This window comes from Mollisia scopiformis (genome assembly GCF_001500285.1).
Source record: "Mollisia scopiformis unplaced genomic scaffold LY89scaffold_14, whole genome shotgun sequence".
Taxonomy (NCBI): Eukaryota; Fungi; Ascomycota; class Leotiomycetes; order Helotiales; family Mollisiaceae; genus Mollisia; species Mollisia scopiformis.
The window spans coordinates 1,168,581-1,192,059 of NW_017263594.1; the positions used below are offsets into that span (position 1 = coordinate 1,168,581).

General features: G+C 49.1%; 5 protein-coding genes across 5 annotated transcripts; 4 read left to right on the plus strand and 1 right to left on the minus strand.

Annotated features, from left to right (window-relative positions):
• Positions 1-3,722: 3,722 nt before the first annotated feature.
• On the plus strand, positions 3,723-6,983 carry LY89DRAFT_735172 (uncharacterized protein; the record flags this gene model as incomplete). The annotated part of the gene is made up of 2 exons (XM_018219983.1): positions 3,723-3,934; positions 4,376-6,983. 2 exons carry the CDS (start codon positions 3,723-3,725, stop codon positions 6,981-6,983), a joined length of 2,820 nt encoding a protein of 939 aa, XP_018070383.1.
• A 2,281-nt stretch (positions 6,984-9,264) lies between these two features.
• On the plus strand, positions 9,265-13,129 carry LY89DRAFT_708053 (uncharacterized protein; the record flags this gene model as incomplete). The annotated part of the gene is made up of 5 exons (XM_018217656.1): positions 9,265-9,752; positions 9,789-11,326; positions 11,500-11,961; positions 12,043-12,539; positions 12,693-13,129. 5 exons carry the CDS (start codon positions 9,265-9,267, stop codon positions 12,909-12,911), a joined length of 3,204 nt encoding a protein of 1,067 aa, XP_018070384.1. The 3' UTR covers positions 12,912-13,129.
• Positions 13,130-14,056: 927 nt separating this feature from the next.
• LY89DRAFT_783260 (uncharacterized protein) lies at positions 14,057-16,747 on the minus strand. The gene is made up of 4 exons (XM_018222660.1): positions 16,143-16,747; positions 15,869-16,089; positions 15,444-15,821; positions 14,057-15,393 (listed from the first exon to the last, which is right to left on the minus strand). Exons 1-4 carry the CDS (start codon positions 16,391-16,393, stop codon positions 14,327-14,329), a joined length of 1,917 nt encoding a protein of 638 aa, XP_018070385.1. The 5' UTR covers positions 16,394-16,747; the 3' UTR covers positions 14,057-14,326.
• A 153-nt stretch (positions 16,748-16,900) lies between these two features.
• On the plus strand, positions 16,901-20,008 carry LY89DRAFT_685889 (uncharacterized protein). Its single transcript, XM_018215164.1, has 3 exons — positions 16,901-17,282; positions 17,385-19,659; positions 19,711-20,008. Exons 1-3 carry the CDS (start codon positions 16,924-16,926, stop codon positions 19,852-19,854), a joined length of 2,778 nt encoding a protein of 925 aa, XP_018070386.1. The 5' UTR covers positions 16,901-16,923; the 3' UTR covers positions 19,855-20,008.
• A 216-nt stretch (positions 20,009-20,224) lies between these two features.
• Positions 20,225-23,303, plus strand: LY89DRAFT_783262 (uncharacterized protein; the record flags this gene model as incomplete). The annotated part of the gene is made up of 12 exons (XM_018222661.1): positions 20,225-20,276; positions 20,328-20,776; positions 20,839-20,924; positions 20,987-21,334; positions 21,392-21,440; positions 21,486-21,593; positions 21,649-21,718; positions 21,819-21,951; positions 22,100-22,421; positions 22,515-22,809; positions 22,902-23,187; positions 23,253-23,303. Coding segments are annotated over 12 exons (2,247 nt in total), but the record flags the coding sequence as incomplete, so codon positions are not given.
• Between the last annotated feature and the right edge of the window lie 176 nt (positions 23,304-23,479).

The window sequence follows — 23,479 nt, forward strand, 5'->3', positions numbered from 1 at the left end:
ACTCCTTGAGCTTCTTCTGATACTTCGCTCTCTTCCAACTATTATCTCTCTTTCTGTCCTTATCATCGGGTATGTGCCGTCTCTTTTGGCGGAGATATTAAGGGTCTGGTATCCAAGCCATGTTGTCTCCATCTCAGGAACGGGATCCACTATAGCATCTTGAAATACATAGTCCGTGCCCTCGCTTCGTCCCTTACCCCTATTTCGTCATGAAGCTCCAGGTATTCGCTCCTTTGACTCGTAGATGGATGTTATTAAGTGTCAGGGATGGTATGCCTTCGTAGAAATAACCAGATATATGTGTCATCCCTCTCGGCGCCGAAACCTCAGCTTCGACGTGAATCCAATCGTATTTTCGCGCCTTTCCTAACCACCACGTGCCTCCTGATGACTTCCCATATGCTGTTGATCTGTATCTGTTGTAGGCACCAACCGTCAGCATAACTCTTTGTGAGAATTTGCTCCTCGTGGTACAGTAGGTTGAAGCCTCGACATAACAAGTAGAACAAGTCTTGACTTACCACAAGAATAACAGCAGTGATCCATCACTGTCCCTGGAGACTCCTTGTCGAAGCTTGTTAATACCCGACGATTTACAGCCCCCTTTGAATACTCTGAGGTGCCGCCTTGATCATATCTCTCCTGCTGGTGGTCGGGAAATGCTAGAGCTAGGAGCTCGCTCTTGGTGTATTCTGGTTCGATAGCTTGAATGAACTTCCATCGGGTAAGATTATATGATATCTGCAAGACGTTTGTGTAGCTGTGAAGTATCAGCCAGGTTCAATTGATGGGTTGTAACCATATACTTTTGACTGAGTATTGAACATATCCTCAGGTCCAGTCCCCTCGAACCTCCCAAAGATCCCAGCTCAGTATAAAAGTTAGCGGATCTATAAATGTAGAATAGAACGCAATAACAAAGTCTCCTCCTCACAGTATTCCCAATTACGTCTCTCAAGACTTTAGATATACCCTCACAAAGCACTTTACCATTCCCGAAAGTTCCTCCCAGATCTCGCAGCAAAACCAAGACTGCCGCATCGGTCTCTACGCTCCTCCACGGCCCAGTACAGTACCCAAACCGCACCAGTATCACAACCGCACAGCGTCCCAAACGGGAAAGGTGTATCCCACGTAAATTTTCCAAGATACCTCCCTCCTCTCTTCAGCTTTCTCTTCCCCTCTTTCTCTCCTCAGCAGCGTCGGTACGTCACAACAACTTTCTTTATTCATTCAGCCCCCCCCTTTCGCAGATAGAGGACCTTCTTGCGATCTTTGTTTCTTTCAAAGAGCAGGAGATACTTGCTGTGCGGTTTGTCCTCGATCTGTTTACAGAGCTGCGCGGCCTCGATCCTCGATCCAAGCCTAGCTTGGGTAGCAGAAGAAGACTCGAAGCGGTAACAAGAGAGAGTAAGGAGTATTGACTAACGTTGAATACAGGATCTTCCAAGATGGCGTCAAAGGAGGAGTTGGCTGTACGTACTCACTCTCTTCCACGACTTTAGAGCAATGGCTAACGTGATATTGAATAACAGGAGTTTCCTTACTGTACGTACAGATATTCCTTTGCTTCACTTACCTCCCTACCTACCCCTCTACACTTGCGCGCGCTTTACACACTCCGAGAGCTTTGTTTATTATTCATATTACGGCACACCAACACAGGAGGGTTCCGAGATGGAGCCTCGTTGTCAAGGTGCTTTGTCTTGTCAATTACAATTGCGCGCTTCACTTGAGTCGATATCAAAGATCCGTGGACTGGGATAAGATGACAGCAACTGTTGTCAACTACCGTCCATTGCCAAGTCTCCATGAGATGGGAATGCGGTCATACAGCTATCAGTGGCTGGCCTTTAGCAAAGCTAGCAAGAAATCACGGCTTCAAGTTAGAGCTCTCAACACCTTTCAACAAGAAGCTGTAAAGCCTGGCCCACCAGCGCGGAACTGGGCTGCTTCAGAAGCTTCTTCAGGCGGGTTTTAGATTTACATGCTGAACCAGGTGCAATGCCCCTTCTTATACCCCAAGCTTCATGCTAGCCTCCATTCACCCGAGCCCCCAGGCTTGAAGGCACCTCTTATCAAGCTCCATGAGATCAAGTAGTTCACTTGATCTTTCAGGAAGGGAGCCCATTTCTCACTGCTTTGCTTCATCCTGCTTCTGCAATTTTGTTTTGCCTTCACTGTTCTGCCTTTTCTTTCTGTATCTGCCTTCAAACTCCCATCTCAAGCTTGAGCTTCGAGGTGAAGCACTCTTCTACTGAGACATTGTCACGTGAAGACACTTCATCAAGCTTCACGGTATCAAGTAGTCCACTTGCTCTCCCTAGAAGGAACAAGTCATCATTGACTACAAGTATTGCTTCAGTATGTTCCTGTAACTTTGCATTCACCGTACTGCATCTGCTTTCCAACCTTGCCTCGAGCTTGGACTTCCAAGGCAAAGCCTCATGCCTGATGAGGATACTTCTTCACCAAGCCAATGTACATTTCTATCAAGCTCATGCTTTGCTGTTATCGACAGCCGAGACCTCACTTGATGAGTACTTGAGACAGAGCCTCTCCTCTTGCAAACGATACAAAGTAATCCTCAATGCACCTCTTTCCCAGTGCAATGGTACTTGCCACATATCTCAAGATTCCAGTCCACACTTGTGATGTCTTCGAAGACGGAGATGTTTCCTTTCCATTCCTTCGGTTGTCAAGGAGCAATGTCTTGCGCTTGAACACTTGCTTCTTTCCTTTAGACAATGACCTTCCTCTTCAAGTGCCTTCATCTTGCTCTTCAAAGACACACCTTGTTGTCCAACCCCTGGTGGGATAATACCGGAGTGTACTCTGTAGCTCAATGTTAGCATGATCAAGGAACATACCAAGTCTTCAAACACAGCTTTCAAGCATTCTTCTTCCCGTTGTCTCGGATACCTCCTGGACAATCGAATGCCTTCAGGTACTGCAAGCCCCAGACCCAGAGATAGAGCCTTTAATATTTCCAAGCATCTATCTCCTTGTCCTGTATTCCAAGTATTCAAACCATTCTGCGTCTCCCAACAAGCCAGGGACATTAAATAATCTCCCTTGGCAAAGAAAAGCAAAGAACCAAACCTGTTCACCGTCAGAGAATCTGCTCTTCAACCTTGTCCTGCTCCTCTACTCAATTTGCTTCTTCACTCCTTCTCTTGCTCCACTCTCCTTCTCTGGTCTCTGTCCGAATCTCGTTCACCCCCCTTCTCCGTCTTCCAGAACCAACCCCCAAACTACAAAAGAAACCAAAAAGAACCAGTTACTAACTTCCTTACAGACACCCAAAATCGCCGGGCTCCGGCCCAGGTGAGAGATGGTCCGCTGCGTACGTGAACCTTTCTTCTTTCTCTCCCTATCCCTGTTCCATCCCTTACCCCACTTCCCTACTGTCTTGCACGGAGATTGTCCTCATACGTTGCGGACAACTGAAGTCATTGTATTGTGTTGTTGTCAAGAGCTTAGAGGCAGGCTAGCTTGTATTGCCAACTCGCTCCGCCTATCCCCTACCGCTTATCGACAACAACACAACACAATACAAGCCAAGCGGCCAACCGATGTCAGTTCTTGTCCATCCAACCGTCCATCAACACCCTAAAAATTTCCTTAGCGCCAAACCCCGCGCTTCCCTCCCTCGATCTCTTTCTTCTCCTCGTCTCCTCTTCTCCCAACAACCAACTAACAACAATCTCCAACGCGCAGAAATGGCTTCCGCAGAGGAGCAAGTCAAGGCTCGTCTCGAGCAACTGTCGTCCGTCGGTCAGGCTGCGCTCTGGGAGCGCAGCCTGGCCGAAGAGTTTAAGAAACTCAACAAGAGGCACGGCAAGAAGTCATACCAGAAGGCTTGCGGCGGGGTGGGAAAGTGCGACAACGCACTTTGCGACCACCGGTACGCGGTGGGTGGGAGTGGTTCTGTGTATGTATCCCTTCTTCTTCTCTTGCCCAGCATTCTCCTGCCTTTATTCTCTTTCTTGAGGTGGAGATCTCTTCTTTGAGGGGAGAAGTCTCCCTTTGAGAAGCGCTCTTCTCCTTGGGAACAAGCCTCCTTCTTGAAGACCGCACTCCTTCTTGGAGACCGCGATTCTCTTGAAGATCGTCCTCTAGCTTAAAGACCATCTTCTTTCAAGAAATTGCGCTCTTCTGGGAGATCGCGCTCCTTCTTGGAGATTGCGATCCTCTTGGGGATCGAGCTCTTTCTTGAATCACCCTCCTTTTGCGGGCAACGCTCCTCCTGGCACTCACTCTCTTCTCCGAGACCACTCTCCTTTTTGAATCCCTCTCCTCCTTACAACCACTCTCCCCTCCCCAATCTCGCGCCCTTCCTCCATCCATCAAAACAACGCTAACAACCCTCCAGCCCGGTCTCCGTGGACATCAAACTGCTCGAAATCGTCCTGAAGAAGTGTGCCGCGGACGGCTACCCAGTCCGACCTGGCTACGCCTCTTCCATCCTCGCCGAGAACGGCAATAAAATCGTTCCGGCCATCGCATGCATCAAGAAGGAGATCGACTTCCGCGAGAAGACCCTTCACGAGACCGGTCGCGTTTCCGTCCCTTACGAACGCATCGCCGCTTACCAGGTCATCGAGATGTACCGTGCGCGCGGAGAGGATACGGCTGGCAAGTTCATCGACACCCGAGATGCGATTATCGAGGCGTTGGAGTACGAGGAGGCGGCTTTGTTGTCTACGGAACCTAATTCTTGGAAGAAGTTGTTTGGTCTCAAGTCGAAGAGCAAGACCGCTCGGAAGGACGGTGAAGATTACGCCAAGAGCGTCCACGAAGGCGAGAAGGAGTACCGCGAGGCTCGAGCAAAGCACTGGAAGATCATCAAGCAGGACAAGGACTTGAGTGAGGCTGAGATTGAGAAGTGTATGGAAGCTTGGGAGGATGAGAATGCCAAGCCCGGTATGCATTCACGATTGACTGGAGGAGTCGGATCTTGCTATCGACGCACACACTACACCGATCCTGATGCTCCCGCTCGTGCTCCTGTCACCAACGTCAGAACTACTACCTTGGCTGATGGACACAAGATCGTTGAGATTCACACTGCCGACCAAACACCCGAAGAGAAGCTCGTAAGAGAGAAGGCACGCAATGAACTCCAAGAACTCGCCAAGAAGAAGGTAGAACGAGAGGCAGCCGCTAAGGCCAACCAGTCAGCTACTTCAGCAATTCCTATCATCACAGTCACGGCCGCTTCAGAAGACGACCAAGTCTATGCCTCAACTATGTCAAACAACGGAGAATCGAGTGGCAGCAGCAGCGCTCGTGAAACCATCACCATCAAGTCTGGCTTCTGGGATGACGACAAGCAGAAGCGTGTCATGAGTGTCCACACCTACGACGTGGATTTCGATGTTGTCGGAGAGTTTCAGGCTGTGAAGCTAGGCTGGGAGATGATGGGACAAGATTCCTACGAATTCGTCGAAGCTTTCAAGCACCAAATGGACCCCACTCGCGAGTATATCGAGGCTGACTTTGAAGCTTGGGCCATCATGTACAAGGAGCAATCTGATAGGCAAAGCTTTGCAAAGATGGATTATGTTCGAGCTCTTGACAGCCAAATTCGCAGAATTAAGATGGCAAACGGAGACACCAAGGTCCAAGAGGAGTATCTGGCTAGGATTCACGACGACGAGGGTGTCTGTGACTTGAACAAAGCTTTCCAGGAGCATATCGACGCTGCTGAGGGTCATAACAGCTTGTACAAGTCTCTTGGTGCCACTGTCTACAGAGGATCTGTCATGTCTACTATCAGCGATATTGAGTACAAGCCAGGACCTCGCATTCCACTGTTTCCCCTCTGCGAAGAAATCGATGCACCAGCTTTGGCAAAGCACTACTGGGATGTTCTGGTTGATTATAGAAAGGAAGAGACCGCGGAGGCTCGAGCTGCAGATGAGGAATACGCCCAAGCAGTCGCTATCCGAGAGCAAGAACGAAGAAAGAACGAAGCAGTAGTAAACAGTCAAGACAAAGGAAAGGGTCGAGCTGCTGATGAGACAACCGCTATTCCTGAAGCCACTGGCAGTCGATCGGTCCCGAAGTATCATACGACTGTCGAGGACGAGGAGACTCATGACTTCGGGGTAGCCAGCTCTGATGCTCAACCCTACACTGATGCTCAACCCTACGCTGATGCTCAACACTACGCTGATACCAAGGGCAAAGTCCGAGCTTTCAACCATGACCCCATCGAAACCCAGAGCTATCATGCCCAGTACCTCGCCAAGGCTGACGGCAACAGCCAATCTTTCGATAAGTACATCGGCTTGGAGCACTCTACTTCTCAAGGCCAACATGATTATAAGGGCAAAGGCAAGGAGAGAGCTACCGAAACTGACGAGGAATTTACGATTGATCACTCTCAACCTGTTGATCCCAACGTCCTCGAGATCTTGCACATGTTCCAGAAGTTCGAGATTCGACCTGAGGATGAGGAAATGGACGATGATAGCAACTCGGAGGAGGAACCTGTAAATGAAGAAGAAATTCCTGGACTTCCAATTATGGAGCGCGATCCACTATTCCGCAAGCTCGATGGGATTGTTCTCAAGGTTTGGAAGGATAAGATTGTCGTTGCTGATGCCACAAAGGATGATGTCGACTATGTTATGAGCTGGGGTGTCCCCTTTTACGAACTCGCCAACACTCTCATCATTCTCTGTGGTGGAAGCGCTGCTCTTGCTGCTCATTTCCACAAGAACTTCCTTCTCCCTGAGATTGCAAAGGCCTTCGCCAAGATTCGTCAGCCAGGTCAAGTTGTCGTTCCCGAGGTTGAGAATTTGACGTACCACGTTGAGATGATGGAGTGGGCTAACCATCTACTTGAGTTCGTCCTCAATGGATACGGACAATTCGAGAAGAAGGAGGAGGCTCCGAAGGCTCCACCTCCAAAGGCTCCCAAGAAGAAGACTACCAAGTCCCGCAAGATTGCGGCTCAGCGAGCTCGTCGTTAGGCCACGTTCTTCTCCTCATCTCGGTTCCTCGTCTGTTAATCTTCGGGGCGTAAGGCTGTGCTTCTTTCGACATCTGGCTGCCTGATAACTAGCGATGTGTTTCTTCTGGCGTTCATTCGTTGGAGGGATCACCGAGTAGATGGGAGGGAAAGTTGCATGGATGGGTATTCTGGAACGAAGCGGCGGGAGGGATGATCGGTGGGGTGGACTGATAGATTCATTGGGCAGCCTTACTGTGGTTTCGTTCTGGGATTCTTTCCTTTTTCCTAACTGAAAACGGCGTTTGTCATTAAGAATTCGAGGCTGATCCTTGACTGAGGTCGGACAGCATACATTGTATGGTAAGGCGTTAAGGAAGGCAGACAGATACCCCAGGGTTTTCAGTTAACTTTGCATTAATGCACACCATTTCCACAGCCCGGGACTGGATTGAGTGACCGTTGTGGTGCATGGTGATGAGATGATTGGACTGACACAGCAGTAGAGACAGGTAACAAGTTGAAACGTATGCAGGAGAGTGAGGCTGTGGATGTGAGGCAACAGTGGTGTGTTAGAGAGGAGTGAGGTTAAAAGAGGTGTGGTTGTCGGAAGTTAAGCTTGTGGAGGCTGAGTTGAAGATGCCCCCTCGCTTCCATGTGTCTTTCCTCCCCTGTTGTGTGGAGATCGTTGCTGCTCCCGCCGGCGACATCCGACTCAGCATGGGACCAATCAAAGTTTTCCGCCAAGTGACTAATCAAGATTTTCATGTGTGTCTTCCTCTTCTCTTCTCTTCTCTTCTCTTCTCTTTCTCACACCGTCAAAGTGGCTATAATTTACTGGGGAAGGTCAGGAGTTCATCGACCGCGGGGCGCAGCCACAATATCTCTCACAGAACACATCTTCTTACTCTCAGACCTCCGACCACCAGAGAGAAATGTTCGCACGGCACTCAAGGCTTCTGAATTTCCATTTTCTCACAACGTGAATCATGGCTAGCTATGACGTACCAAGTACATAATCATGGACCGGGGTTCCCTCTCCAGCTTGGAATTGCGCCAACAGAAAAGGGGAGGTTGGGTATAGCAAACCTCACTTAAGGTATCAATACTGGGCAATTACTCTCCATTTGCTCCATAATAAAATAACTGTTTACTGTCGTCTGTCCAACTCGTTGCTTTCAATATTCCTTGGTTTGTGTGGTGGTCGACGTGTCCGTACATAAACAATCCCGTTCGTGACGATAAATTCTGGTGGGAAGAGCGAAACCTTGGAACCAGAGAGGACTCGACGCGGGAACCTGCTTTTGGAATTTTCCGGAATCTTCACAGGCAAAGAGAAGAGACGACTCATCGCAAACTTCGACCAGAGTTACACAGAAGCCGAAGTCTATTCAATCGCCACTACTATTACTTACTTACCTCCGGCTCCAAATTCCGAACTTACTCGACTCTATTCTTTTACTTTCCTGCAGCCACTGGGAGTCTCCACCGGCCGCCGTCTCCAAGACACTATTTTCTCGCCCAACGGTTGCCGCTGTCACCGAGTTCGAGTCTGAGTCGGACTCTGCTTCTGAACTCGAGTGCTGTGCTCTGGTTCACGAGGTATTGCCGTCTGACGCACGTAACAACACCAGCATCACCTGCATCCCGAACTCCGGCCTCTGCCAATCACCACTGCAAAGATTCCCTGGACGTGCAGCTCGAGAGCAGCAAGAGAAGCAAGAGAAGCAAGACAATCATCCAATTGCTGCTTTGTCACTCCCCGACAGCCAAAGTGCATCCGCTTGCGTTCCCTTCTTCCTTCTGCTCGCACTCTCGGCGCCCTACTACAGTATCACTGGCTCATCTCATGATTATCTTGGCATAAGGCTGGGAAGAGAACGCAGCAGACACCGACCACAGATTCTCACCTCACCACCTTTATCCCTCCTTCCAGTCAATACCCTGCCCTCTCTCTCTCGCATCTCCCATCTTCTCTCCTTCTGCGCCTTCTGCAACGTGGGTCCTACTTCAGCCGGTGTGAGGGGCAAAGAAGAGAAGAGGCTTGCAACTGGCCTGTGCAACAGCAGACAAGGCTCGCACCCAAATTTACGACGCATCCTGTCCATTCACTACAAACCACTCCTCGACCCCACCATCACTTACCACTCCCCTCTTCCCAACGAGAACACAACACCCACAACCTCACAAAACCTGATCACAACACCTCTCGTATCGTTGCAAGCTCAGCAATAAATTCATCACACCCGCCTCCGGGCACAGTTGCTACCGTCGCACAATACACCAAAATATACAACGTCACGATGCCCGAAGTTACGAGAGTGGTGCGCAGTTATCGCGACGACTACGAGTCCGACGACGATACTCGATCGACCTTCAGCCGCAGAGCCAAAGGTGACGGATCCTATCGCACTGTCCAACGCTACCGAGTGACCCCGAGTCGAGTCGAAGAAGTCGAAGTTGATCGCCGCAGTTCACGATTGGACGTTGCTCCACGAGCAGAGCACATCGAGGTCGACCGTCGCGTTGAGCGCTGGGAACCTGAGCGACCCCGTTCGGCCATCGATATCCGTCCACGATCCACCGTCGTCGAACGCGAACGATACATCGAGCGTGAACCAGCCCGCGAACCAGAGCGTGAACGCACAAGAACTGTCGTCTACGAAAGGGATCGCGAGCCAGAACCAGCTCGAGAACCTGAACGGGAGCGCACAAGAACAGTCGTCTACGAGCGGGATACCCGCGAACCAGAACCGATGAGACCTTGGGAACGGGCGGCTAGACCATGGGAGTCGGAACGGGACGTTCGCGAGACTGATGTCGTCAGAGTTGAGAAAAGAACAACTGAACGACGGGAAGAACCATATGAGCTCGAGAGATATCAACGAGAGACAGAATATTATGACCGCCCTGAACCGCCGCCACAACCCATCATCATTCGCCAGAGAGCGCCAGAACCGCAGCAGATTATCGTGCAGGAAGCGCCACAACCACCTCCCATCGTCCTGCCTCCACCAAGAGAAGAAGTGCAGATTGTGAGACAAGAAATAAGAGAGGAACGCTCTGAACCACGACCCGAACCGAGAAGACAAGAAGATGAATACTACTACCGTCGCGATGTCCGAGAAGTCCGAGGTGGGGATGCTAGACGAAGCGACGAGGATTTTGCACTTGAGAGATACGATCGCAGAGACGTTCGACCTCGGGACTCAGTCAGTGGTGATGAATACAGTGACGAGGACTATGTCGTAAGAAAGAAGATCATTCGAAGAGAACGCAGTCGATCCCACAGTCCACATCACAAGAGACATCTCGCAGAAGGTGCTTTGGCTGGCGCAGGTGCAGCTGCTTTACTTGCGAATCATGCATCTAAGCAAGGAACAGGTGGCGACCATCGTGGCAGAAAGATGATTGGAGGTGCAGCTCTTGGTGCCATTGGCGCTGAAGTCATTACGAGAGCCAGAAGTCGTTATCGTGAGAGCAGAGAAGACGGGAGTCGATCACGATCAAGATCCAGCAGTCGACATTCGCACAGAAAGATCAAGACTGCAATCGGTTTGGCAGCAGCTGGTCTTGCCGCTGCAGCCGCTGCGAAATATGTCTCCAACCGCAAAGCAAATAACGAGGAAATACGCAGAGGTCGCAGTCGGACTCGAAGTTTGTCAAGACGTCGCTCTTATGATGATGACTATGACGATTACGATGATCGCCGAGCTCGTACAAGAAGCAGAAGTGTTCACGCGGATCCCAAGCACCGTGCATCAACAATCGCAAAGGCTGGAGCGGCCACAGCAGCCGTTGCTGGTGTTGTAGAGCATTTCCGGAACAAATCTCGTCAACGCAATGGATCAAGATCTAAATCTAGGATAAGAACTGGAGCCGAAATCGCAGGTGCTGGACTCGCAGGCGCTGCTGTTGCAGGGTTATACGAGAACAGAAAGGCGAAGGAGGACGTCAGAGAGGAAGTAGAAGAAGACAGAAGGGAGCGGAGGAGAAGCAGGTCGAGAGCCAGATCTGTTGGAGCGTATTCTGATCCTGGTGTTGACCCCGAATTAGGAATGGTTCAGTACGGTACTGAACCCGTATACACCCACACTCCAGCCTACCAGCAAGGCTACGATTATGATCCTGCTGCCGTCGCGGCTGGTGCGGCATACGGTGCAACCAGAGGCAGTCGATCACGCCGCAGAGACTCGTCCTCTGACTCGGCCGAACGAAGACCTTCGCGAAGACGCTCACGAAGTCATAGTCGAGTAAGAGACATCGCGGGTGCCGCTGCCGGAACAGCTGCGGCGGCAATCGGTATCAATCAGTATAAGAAGAGGAAGGAAAAGAAGGAGGCGGAACGCGAGAGGGAACGAAGACGTGAGGACCCCCAGCACTCAAGATCTCGTTCTCGCTCCGCATCATCTATTAGGACCAGTTTGGCAAGACGTTTGTCGAACCTGATTCCGAAGAGATGATGTTTTCCTTATATATACCATGTTTATCAAAGTCATGTATCTCATTTCTCTTGTAATACTAACAAATGAGATCAGGATATGAAGAAGAGGCCCCACCTGAGAATTACTATGCACGAAACTATCCCGATGATGGTTACTCTCCATCACCTCCTCACGCATCAGGCGGTTCATACTACCCAGAAACCAACCAATTCGCACCACCTCCTCAAGCACCAGCAGGGTTCACTCATCACAACAATCAAAGTACACCTCATGTGAATGAGACGAATATCCCACCTTATAACCCAGCAGACTATGCAGGTCAACAACCCCCTAATCATGATCCATATGGTTACCCTCCTCGAACAGGTGACAATGTGAGTAATGACACTACATCTCGTCAGACTCCTTATGTCCCTCCTAATATCAATCCTGCTACTGCTTCGTCAATACCGGCAGCGCCGTATTTCCCTCCGCCTCCTACTGTTCCCATTGAAGAGGAACATGATCAGCATCAGCAGAGACGTAGTCGCGATCCCTTGGAGAGCGCTGAGGAGGGTGCGTCTTAGCTTTGCTCGTCACATCTCCTTTCTTTCTCTCACTTTGTTTTTTGAACCACAAACTAACAATGATCTCCAGGCGGTGTAACCTACACCCCACCATCAACAGCAACACCCTCACCTCTTCCCTCCCGCTCAAACTCCCCAGAAAGACCAGCAAAATCCGTCTCCTTCAGTCCCCTCTCCCCAACCTCTTCCCGCTCACTAGCCCGCATCCATCAATCTACACCCCACGACCACACCTCGGACCACGACATCGCCCCCTCACCCTCAAACTCCCTCGTCAAAGCCCGCGCCGGCCGGACCCATCCCCGCGAATCATCCCCGTCTTCAACGTTCGACTCGCAAGACCTGACTCGGCACCGCGCCCGCCGTCGACGCAGAAACTCAGACCCAAGTAGCAATCGACCAAATTACCGCCGCAGCCAACGAACCGCGAGTCGGAGCCCTAGCCCGTCCTCAGACGAATCGTCTGGCGAGGTCGAGACGCTGCCCGATCGCTTTGATGCGGAAGGGCGGCCGTTAGACAGGGATGGGAACGCGTATCGACCTCGCAACTCGAACTGGAGAGGAGGGGTCAGTTGGCTGCACGGGGATTCTCAGCGAGGATTTAGAGGTGGTGCAAGAACATTCGGATCAGGCGGACAATCTTCCCGGACGGATTACGACGATCGATCGCTTGCGAGAGATCATAGACGGCGAGGCAGGAATCAAGATGACAGTGAAGAGGAAGAAGGAGAAGGAGGTAAACCCCAAGAAATGGTCGAGAAATGGGCAAAAGACTTCGGGGACGTGTTTGAGGGCAAGAAATCGTGGAAGGATCTCCTGAGAGGCTTTGTTGAGGAGGCGGGGAGTTTGGGTGGTTCTGCTGCTGGGAGTCGAGAGTCAATTGATGATGGTGCTAGGGAGAGGAGAAGGAGGAGTAGGAGGGATACGGATCGGTATTGATTTTCTTTTTCTTTTTCTGTTGTTTGAGTTGGTTTGGAAAGGCGTTGGTTGGGTTGGGTGGCATGGCATGGCATGCAATTTTTTGGGAGAGATGAGGGACATGGATGCGCGTGTGTTGGATTACGAATTCTCTTTTTCTGGTTTTAATGATGATGATGATGGTGATGGTGATGGGGGTGATGCATGCGCTTTTAATGAGTTATGATGATGAATGAGAGACTTTTTTTTTGCCTTCTTCTGCATTGAGTTTCCTGATGAGTTCACGAGATGGGTTACGTTGCGTAGCATAGATTCTTAATAAATCCAAAGAATGTTCGTGATCTCATGAAATCTCTCTCTCTCTCTCTCTCTCTGTGCCTCCTTTCACTTTCGTAAAAGCTTCCCTCCGCTTTTTTCCCATATGGGGTAGCGCCTGAGCTATGCTCTGGGGGAAAGCGGTCTCGAGGTTTGTAGTGTCCTGGGTTCCTGGGTTTCTAGGTTTCTGGTAGATAGGTAGGTATGGGTGGATAGATGGTAGATGGCAGATGATAGGTGAGTGTGGTGGGTATCTTGGTGTAGAGAACGACGTCCTGAAGGGGAATAGAGGGATGGCTTTGAGATTTGGGGAATGATCGTGTGGATGAGTAGATAATAGACCTCGTGGGAAGGTAAAATTCGGAGACTAGAGTGGAGAGGTGAAGCTATTTTGAATACAACGCTATCTTTCCACCAAAATTAGGCATTTTTCCATGACTTTTGGTTCTATCTTAATGTAGCATATTGACTCTGACTTTAGCCTGGGGCTTTGCGATTTGTGTTGTGTTGTAAAGATATCCACTGTCGACTAGAAGGGGGTCCGCGGATCCTTTCTTCAGCATGGGACTTGTGAATTGGAAGGAAGGAATGAGATTGAGAGGCTTTTGATGAAATTTGGTCATGTTTGTGGTTTATGAGATCCTGGCTGTATAGACGGAGGGTGTAGTGGATGGATGCTTATCGATAGAAGGGACGTATTTATCTATTGAGATGGGTTGGGAAAGGGTGGAAGGAAGTCCAGTAGGAAGCACAGGTGTGGTGCGAAGCTGTCAATTGAAATGGGTTCCAAGGGAGACAGTGGAAGGAAGGTAAGCAGGGAGCAAACGTGTGGTGCAAAGCTAGGAAGTACTATAAAAGACGATAATCGGTATTCAGATGAGGAAGAAAGAAGTGAGGTACCGTCGAGGTGCTTGAGCAAGATATTGTGAAGTAAAGGAGAAGATATGAGATGGTCATGCTTTTCAGAGAAGAAGAAATGTGATTGGTATGTGAAGCAAATCGAGTGATCTAAAACACCACGCATGTGCAGATAGAACTAGAAGCAGCAAAAAAGATGTAAATTATGTCAAACGCCATGACCATCCGGAATGACTCCACTAGTACCCCTCCACCTCTCCTCTTCAAGATGGCTGGCTTCCAGGTAAGCCATTTAGCTCTGCGATCAGGCGTCTTTTGGTGTTGACATATAATTCGAGAGCTTCATCTGGTATGGGTTGTTTAGAGGTAGTAGTCATGAGCACTTCAAGGTGCTGAATGCTATTCTTCATAAGGAGCTCGCACCTATCACACACAGTCTTTGAACTAGTACCTTTCCTCGATCCGTTTGCATCTTTGAAATAGACAACGACTGGAGTTTCGAGTTGGCAAAATCCGCATCCGCCTCTATCGTCTGCCTCTCGACGCAAGATGTGAATGTAAATGTTGTTATATATGCGAGCAATTTGCAAGGGCGTCATGATATGGACTGCAATGCTGCGGAGTAGTGGCTGGATAAACTGGAAATATAGATCGTCTGTCTCGAAGTCATTCTCGACTAATGCAACGCGTTCTTCACTTAATTCGCAAATAGTTTTTCCAAGTCCATGTTCTGATACGTCAATATCTTGTCTCCAGTCCCAAGCGGACGTCCACCCGAGCTGCTGATATGATTTGTCCAGCATATCTCCGAGTAGTCTTGCCAGAGCAAAGTCCCATCCAAAAGCTTGACGAATGTGGTAGAGAGAGTTCCTCAAAGCGTTTTGGAGGTACGGGATGGATGTTTCGAAGAAATCTTGGTCGTGATGCCACCTTCCAACAAGGCTATCAGGAGTCCCACCCCGTGACACTATGTCCAGGGATTGAACCATAATGCTGGCTATAATGATAGCTCTTGGCGAGTCATCGTTCCTGACTAATGCTAGACCAAGTTCTTCAAGTAGGGCTGCATACACTGAGTCTTGAAGTTCGGCATGGTGAAACGGTAGTCGATCAGATGGCGTAAAGTCGCGAGGAATATTTGGGGAATTAATATCGTCTGTATGACAGGTGATAAAGTCTCGGATAAAACCAGGCCTGAAGCGGAGGATTCGCCCATCTCGTTTGACTTGCAGTTGCAAGTATTCAAGGGCGTGGTATCGACTTTTGATCTCTGGGATACTCCAAGAGGCAAGTATAGATTCAAGTTTGCCAGATCCAAGTTGAACCGAGTCTAGGCTCCACGTCAGCCACTCACAGATCAAAATGCTCAGATCTACAGACCTAGTGTGTAAGCAAAATACTCTGTAATCGACAGTACAGACCCCGAAGGAAACGTAGAAAGGTCTTCACGGGTAATTTCTGATCTCCATGCACCTCGCGTTGACACACTAAATGTTGTAGTGCTGTTGTCCATATAGTCAAAGTTTTCTACTTCGCGACGATTCCGTCCAGAGGGTGGCACTGGCTTTGCGTTAACAACCTCTTCTGGTCCCTGCCCGGTTGCCCGCACTGAATATCTGGCAGGAAGAAACAGTGATTTCGGCTTGACCTCTCCACCAATTGTAACGCGTGAAAATGTGGAGCGGAAGACTTGTAGCTCTTCGAGATTTGGTTGACTGTGGTAAATGGGTGTGAAATAGGCAATGGTTGCGGGAGTTTCTTCCTGTCATCAATGTCTGAAGGTTTGGTTGGAAGAGAGCACTTACTAGCATATGGATTAGCCGGAGTAGCTGCCATTGTTGTCAATCTACGTTTCCAATTGGCGACTTTCTCTGGTGGAATTATATTTCCGTGGTGAAGAAAAAGAGTGTCTTTGCCGTCTTCTGTGGCCCGTTTCTCTGCTTTGGCGACCACTACTTTCATCTCGGCTTTGGTGACGTTCTTCACAAAATTCCATTCTTTTAATTTCGCTTTCCATTTGCGCTCGCTGCATTTAGATTTTAGTAATGGGCTGATCCGGAAGGAGGGGAGGCTACTTACGATCGCTTGAAATTGTATCTAGTCTCAATCAGCAACATAGTCAGTGGAAGTGTATTGTCTTGCGCCATATAAATCTGGAATATGTCGTCCCTTATCGTTTCCCAAAGAGCATCATTTCGGACTAGAGTTTTTCCTCGTTTGGAGGCCCGAACCGGCGATGTGTTTCTCAGGAGAGTTCCGAGTGAGGTGTACGGGTCCGAAGACACTCGTGGTGACCCAGGTGGTGTTGTGGGATTGATCGACGAGCCCATGACTTTAGCTTAAGAGCGTGAAAATGAATGAGGAACCCAAGAAAGAGGACCGGAGGAAGCGGTGCCCAACAATTATATATCTTGATATCTCACAACGAGGCTGCCGTGGTCAGGCGGGCGTACTGCGAAGCGAACCACTCAACACAGCTGACAGAAGTGCATTTCGTGATCCTTGTCAAAAAAGCGCCACAAACAATGCCGACGGATTTCAAAAGTGCATTTCCAGATTCAAGCCTCAGGCCTCCCGAAGGCACCGTGATACAGCAATGGCTGCCTTATACTGTAATAATACCGCATTTGAAATAGTCACGGTCACCAGGAGCCCCGAGGAGTGAGGTTGAGATGAAAAGGGTTTCGTACTTGGATCATTAGAAAGTGAGAATGGTATGAAAACACTTTTTGGAAGGACACTGCGATTGGCGCTAGGCCCTAATTGGATTAACTGGCACGTGATTCAGCCTTGCCGATCTCGAAATTTATGCTGTTGATGCCTCCAGAAGTTCACCACAACTCCAAACACCACCGCAGCCATGTCTGGTCGAAGAGACTTCTTAAACCAACCTGCGCCAGAGAACTACGTCGCAGGTCTTGGTCGTGGTGCGACTGGATTTACAACACGTTCAGATCTTGGACCAGCGCGAGAAGGTCCCAGCGAAGACCAAATCAAAGAAGCTCTCGCAAAGCGTGCAGCTCAACTCGGAGCGGCAGCACCTACAGCATATGGCGCCCCAGAAAAGAAAGAAGAGGATGATGACGATGAGCGATTTCAAGACCCTGAGAACGAGGTTGGCTTGTTTGCAGGAGGCGCGTACGACAAAGATGACGACGAGGCAGATCGCATTTACCAAGAGGTAGATGAGAAGATGGACAGGCGGCGGAAAGCTAGAAGGTTGGTCCTCCCATTCCATTTACACCCCGCATCCGCCCTCAAGACAGATTGTTTATCATATAAGCAAATAGATGAGCAGATTACCGACGATTCTACTTACAGGGAAGCACGAGAAAAGGCCGAACGAGAAGAATACGAACGGAACAATCCCAAGATCCAGCAGCAATTTGCAGACTTGAAACGAGCACTGAGTACCGTTAGCGATGACGATTGGGCAAATCTGCCAGAGGTTGGAGACTTGACGGGCAAGAATCGAAGAAGCAAGCAAGCTTTGCGACAACGGTTTTATGCTGTACCTGATAGTGTTCTCGCCGGCGCCCGAGATTCTACAGAGCTTGGCACAACGGTTGCAGATGATGCGCCAGCTGGTGGAGATGGAGCAGATGGAACGATGACCAACTTTGCGGATATAGGAGCTGCTCGAGACAAGGTGCTGAAGGTTAGGCTGGATCAAGCGTCTACAGGCAGCGACTCTGTTGCCGGAAGTGCTACGAACATCGATCCCAAAGGCTACCTCACGAGCTTGGCAAAATCACAGATCAACGAAGGCGAAGCACAAGTTGGTGACATCAATCGAGCTCGAGTATTGCTAGAGTCTGTCATCAAGACAAATCCAAAGCACGCTCCAGGTTGGATTGCTGCTGCCAGACTTGAAGAGCTTGCTGGAAAGACTGTAGCTGCCCGCAATGTTATTGCCCGAGGCTGTGAGCATTGTCCAAAAAGTGAAGATGCTTGGCTGGAAAACATTAGACTGAACGAAGGCCGGAATGCCAGGATCATTGCTGCCACTGCCATCAAGGCCAATGATACCTCTGTGCGACTTTGGACCGAAGCCATGAAGTTGGAATCGGACCCAAGGGACAAAAAGCGAGTTATTCGACATGCTTTGGATCACATCCCCCAATCAGTTATGTTGTGGAAGGAAGCAGTCAACTTGGAAGAGGATCCCGATGATGCCAAACTACTACTTGCGAAGGCAACTGAACTTATCCCCCTTTCTGTTGAACTCTGGCTGGCTTTGGCCCGATTAGAGACTTCGGAGAATGCTCAGAAGGTACTAAACAAGGCTCGAAAGGCTATTCCTACGTCACATGAGATTTGGATTGCAGCTGCTCGGCTACAAGAACAAATGGGCAATGCAGCCAAGGTCAATGTTATGAAGCGTGCAGTACAGGCTCTTGCCAAAGAATCGGCGATGTTGAAGCGAGAAGAATGGATCACCGAAGCTGAGAAGTGTGAAGAGGAAGATGCTATTCTGACCTGCGGAAACATCATTCGCGAAACTCTTGGCTGGGGTCTCGACGAAGATGACGACCGCAAGGATATCTGGATGGAAGACGCTCGCTCAAGTATTGGTCGTGGCAAGTACGAAACTGCACGCGCCATTTATGCTTATGCGTTGCGAGTGTTTGTCAACAGTAGGAAGTTGTGGCTTGCCGCTGCAGATCTGGAGAAGAATCACGGAACGAAGGAAGCATTATGGCAGCTTCTTGAGAAGGCTGTTGAAGCATGTCCGCAGAGCGAAGTCTTGTGGATGATGCTGGCTAAAGAGAAGTGGCAAGCTGGAGAGATTGACAACGCGAGAAGAGTGTTGGGCCGCGCTTTCAATCAAAATCCAAACAACGAAGATATCTGGCTTGCGGCTGTGAAGCTGGAAGCTGAGAACCAAGAACCAGATCAGGCCCGGGAGCTACTGAAAACGGCAAGACAGGAAGCACCCACTGATCGTGTCTGGATGAAGAGCGTGGCATATGAAAGACAACTTGGGAACCCAGATGCAGCTCTTGACTTGGTCAATCAGGCTCTTCAATTGTTCCCTGGCGCTGCTAAATTATGGATGATGAAAGGCCAAATATACGAGGGCGAAGGCAAGTTACCACAAGCTCGTGAAGCATATGGTACTGGTACCAAGGCATGCCCAAAGTCTGTTCCACTCTGGCTCCTTTACTCGAGACTTGAGGAGAAAGCAGGCAATGTTGTCAAAGCTCGCGGCATTCTTGATCGTGCTCGACTAGCCGTTCCGAAGTCACCGGAGCTCTGGACCGAGTCTGTTAGACTGGAACGACGAGGTAACAACATTAGTCAAGCAAAGAATCTTATGGCCCAAGCATTACAACAAGTTCCCAGTAGCGGGCTGTTATATACCGAATCAATCTGGAATCTTGAAGCCCGAACACAACGAAAGCCTCGAGCATTGGAAGCCATCAAGAAAGTCGACAACGACCCGATATTGTTCGTTACCATTGCACGGATTTTCTGGGGTGAGCGAAGATTGGAGAAGGCCCAAAATTGGTTCGAGAAAGCAATCTTGTTAGATAGTGACCTTGGCGATACGTGGGCTTGGTATTACAAGTTCTTGCTTCAACATGGCACTGAAGTAAGCAATATAACACTCCTCCGCACAGCGCAAACTAACAAAGTATTGCAGGAGAAGCGAGCAGATGTCGTTGCTAAATGCACGTTAAGCGAGCCGAGACATGGGGAGGTTTGGCAGAGTGTGGCAAAAGATCCCAAGAATGCCGGCAAGACTCTGGAAGAAATTCTCAATATTGTTGTGACTAGACTGGAGTAAGGGGGTCGAGTCAGACATTGTATCATGACGATAGGTAGCTAGGGTTTTTGCCCATGCCCAAAAGCATTGACGAGGCGCTTCGTCTTGACAGATTTGCGATCCTTGGAATGAACTTCTTCAAAGCAATTTCTCAATTGCATAGTAATTCCATTCATTGTCTTTATCAAATAATGACTTCCTTTCACTGTTTCTAATCTTCATCCGGATTTTCACAGCCGGAACTCCTTTTGCTAGCCTTTGTTGTGCTCTCGGGTCCTTTGTGCAGATTCATGTCTCGGCCATTTATTAAATATTGGTGCAACGAAAAGAAGTCATCTAGCATCCTAACTTTCCATATCATTTGCGATCGAAAACGACGTGCGTCAGTACGATGCCTCCAAAGTACGAGTACGTAGATAAAACAGGGCAGCTGCTTAAAAAAGGTAGTTTTACACATATCTTAACATTTCCTACTCACTAACACAAATTTATAGGACCACGCGACCTGAAGAATCAGCGTCTAACCGATCTCGCGGAAAAATACTCCCACCCTTCAACAAACAACTATCCCGCAAAAGACATCACCTCAAGCCCTCTCGCCGGAACCTTCAAATCAGGCTTTACGCCCACGTCGCCCTTCTTCTCTGGCGTAGCGGGGCCATACAAGAAGCGAAGGATATTCAATCATCAGAAACGCCGTTTCTATGGCTTCAGTGCAGTTGAACTTCAGGAGTTGGGCGTTCTTGCGGGTGTAGGAGACGATCCGTATGACGAGACTTACGTCGACGTTATGACTGGAAACATAATTGGGAGGACTTACCGGAGAGATTTAGATAATCCTATTCATCCGCTTTATGCGAGGCAGAATTGGGAGAAGGAATCGGACATAGGGTTGGATAACGGTCCTATACCTGTTAGGGGTGAGGATACGGGGTATTGGTTGGTGAGACCAATTTGAAGATCACATGTCTGCGGTGAGAGGCAAACTGACAAGCTGTCCTTCAGGTTTCAAATGACAATATTTGGGCCGTCTTAGAGCCTTGCCTACAACTGGTTTCACTGCTCTTAGATAACGCCAACTGGTTCCCTTGGTGTGTACCTGATCCCCTTCTGACTGGACTCAGATTCAAATTTCGAAGTCTAACACTTACAGGTTCGATGCTATCCTTCATGGCGAGATCCGAGAGGTTGACCCGACTCGCGTTCCGTCCGCCCATGTAACTAAGGAACTGTATTCCATCCATATGCGCCCGCCAGCTGAAAGAAACGAACCACTGCAGATCCAGAAAACGAAGGACAAACTGAAAGCTGCCGCAGGTACTCTCATGTTCAGGCTGTCCAGTGGATACTGTAACCCTTATACCGGAGCTGCACAAAACCACACAGTCTCTTACGGAATGACCAGGAAGAATTTTATGAAGAGACAACCAAGTTTTACTGTAGATATTGCCACTGAGCTTCTGCAACCCTTGCTGACTGGCGAACTGAATTACGATGAGAGGTGAGCGAAGTCAGCGTCAATACTTGCAATATTCGTGTTCACTGATATGTGGGACAGGATGCTAGCACAATTTCAGGTCGCAACTACGATTCTGCACGAGACTGGTGTGAGTCTTTCTATTGAGCTTGATTGATTTAAGCTAATTCAACAGCACGCACTGTGGGAGCACAGATATTATGACGTTACATATGATGTATACAAAGAGCCCTACTTTGAAGACGAAACTCTCCCTGAGATGGGCTGGTCCCTCGAGAATCATGTACGAGATTATGCAAACCTTCCGGAGGCGAATTGTACTGACGGAGGGACATTAGATTTGGGGCGGAGAGCCCAAGGATCTTAATCACCCAACTTATTTCGCTGGTGGTCCCGGACTTCCTAGCAGTGAGTCACCCTCTTTCTGCATACGTTTCTGGTTACATTGCTAGAAGCTATCTGACTAGCTATATCATACGTTTCATAGAAATGTGCTGATATTTTGCAGTGGGAGTTGTTAGATCCTACTGGTTCAATGAATGCAGCACAGCACACGGAGTCAAGGACATGGTCCCACTCGACGAAGTGAAGGGACCATACAACCTTGCAAGAGGCTCCAATCCATTCTACTATATTAGATAGTAAGTAGGACCGATCCTTCGGAGCTCCCTGCTGTCATCATATCCCTTTTCCCATCATGTGCTATGTACCCTTCCATTTCACGCTCCTCCGCAAGAGTTTGTGCTACAGTACCTCCTAAAAACATGTTGCTAACATCCACCTGTACAGCTGGCCAATCCCCACGACGTGGTTCAAGGACATGCACAAGAAAGACAAATGGGAACACCTGGTCCGGAAATTTGGTGCAGACAGCCTGGAGATGGGTCCTATGACCCTTGGGAGCGAATTTCGGAGCAACGATAGAGATCCACGCAACCTGAAACAAAAGAAGAATAGCGACTCCAATTTCAACGAACGATTTATGTTTCCAGCTCAAAGGGCAGCTCTGAATCCCGACGAAAAAGTGGCTGCGGCAACAGAGAACCAAAGACGCGAGAAAGCTCTTGAAATTTTGAAGCAGATGAGGGCGCTGTATAGCGTGAAGTCGGAGGTATTACTCGCTCCCACATACTTTACTGATTGTCTTGGCCCGTTCATTTGTCCCGAATTTTTTGGGGGAAGAACACACTGACAAGCGACGTAGTTCATGAGCGATGAGGAAAGAGCTGCTGGAGCTGGCGCTCCTGTGATTGAGCCGATGGAGGTGTACACTTGCAAATGTCCTCGATATGATGCCATCAAGAAACACTTTCTGGGTAATCGCGGACCTCAGGAATTGGCCTTCGACTCCATGGAATTTGATATCCCGGAACCGACTCTGCTTCGATACATTCAAGACCGTGGCGGTATTTCTCTCGATGCGGAGGATCTGAGATCTTTCCTTCACTGCTGTAATGTCAAGAAGGAGTTGTTCAATTACAGACCATTCCCTGGCACTGGTAAGCTTTCCATTTTTGACTGAAGTCGTTCAACCTCTTTTGTTGTCCCAGGAATTTACTTAAATATATACTTACCCTATCTTCCCATCTAGGAATGGTGACCAGAATCCCCGCAGGCTGGCCAGCAGCCCCACCCAAACCAATACGAGCCATGCAAACCCCAGACCAAGCCAACTACGACAAAATCAAAAAAGTACTCCTCGACAACGAATTCCAAGATACCATGTACGGAACTCGTGGTGAGTTCCGCGACATGCCAATCGGAGATTTGGGTGATCTGGCGAATTCGTATTTACCAGCAGAAGAAGAAAGTATACTGCGTGACGAACTCCCGCTCATCCTTCATGAGATGGCGATTAGAGATCCTGCTATTTTGACGTGAGTACTCCTTCTTGAGACGTGCGTAGAGGAATGGGATACTTACTAATGTCGGGGTCTTGCAGACTTGGTCCAAAGAATATTGTTAGGTTGAGAACTCCGATCCAGGCTTTCAGGGATGAATATATGTCTACATGGTTGAAGACGGAGGAACCAACTCCACCGTCGTCGCCAACCGGAAGTGATGGTTCTGGTGTCATGATATAATGGACTGTTTGATTTGTATTGTTAGACCTTTTTGCTTTCAATGTATCAGTAATAGCTAAATGTATCTTGTGATTGCTTTTTTGGA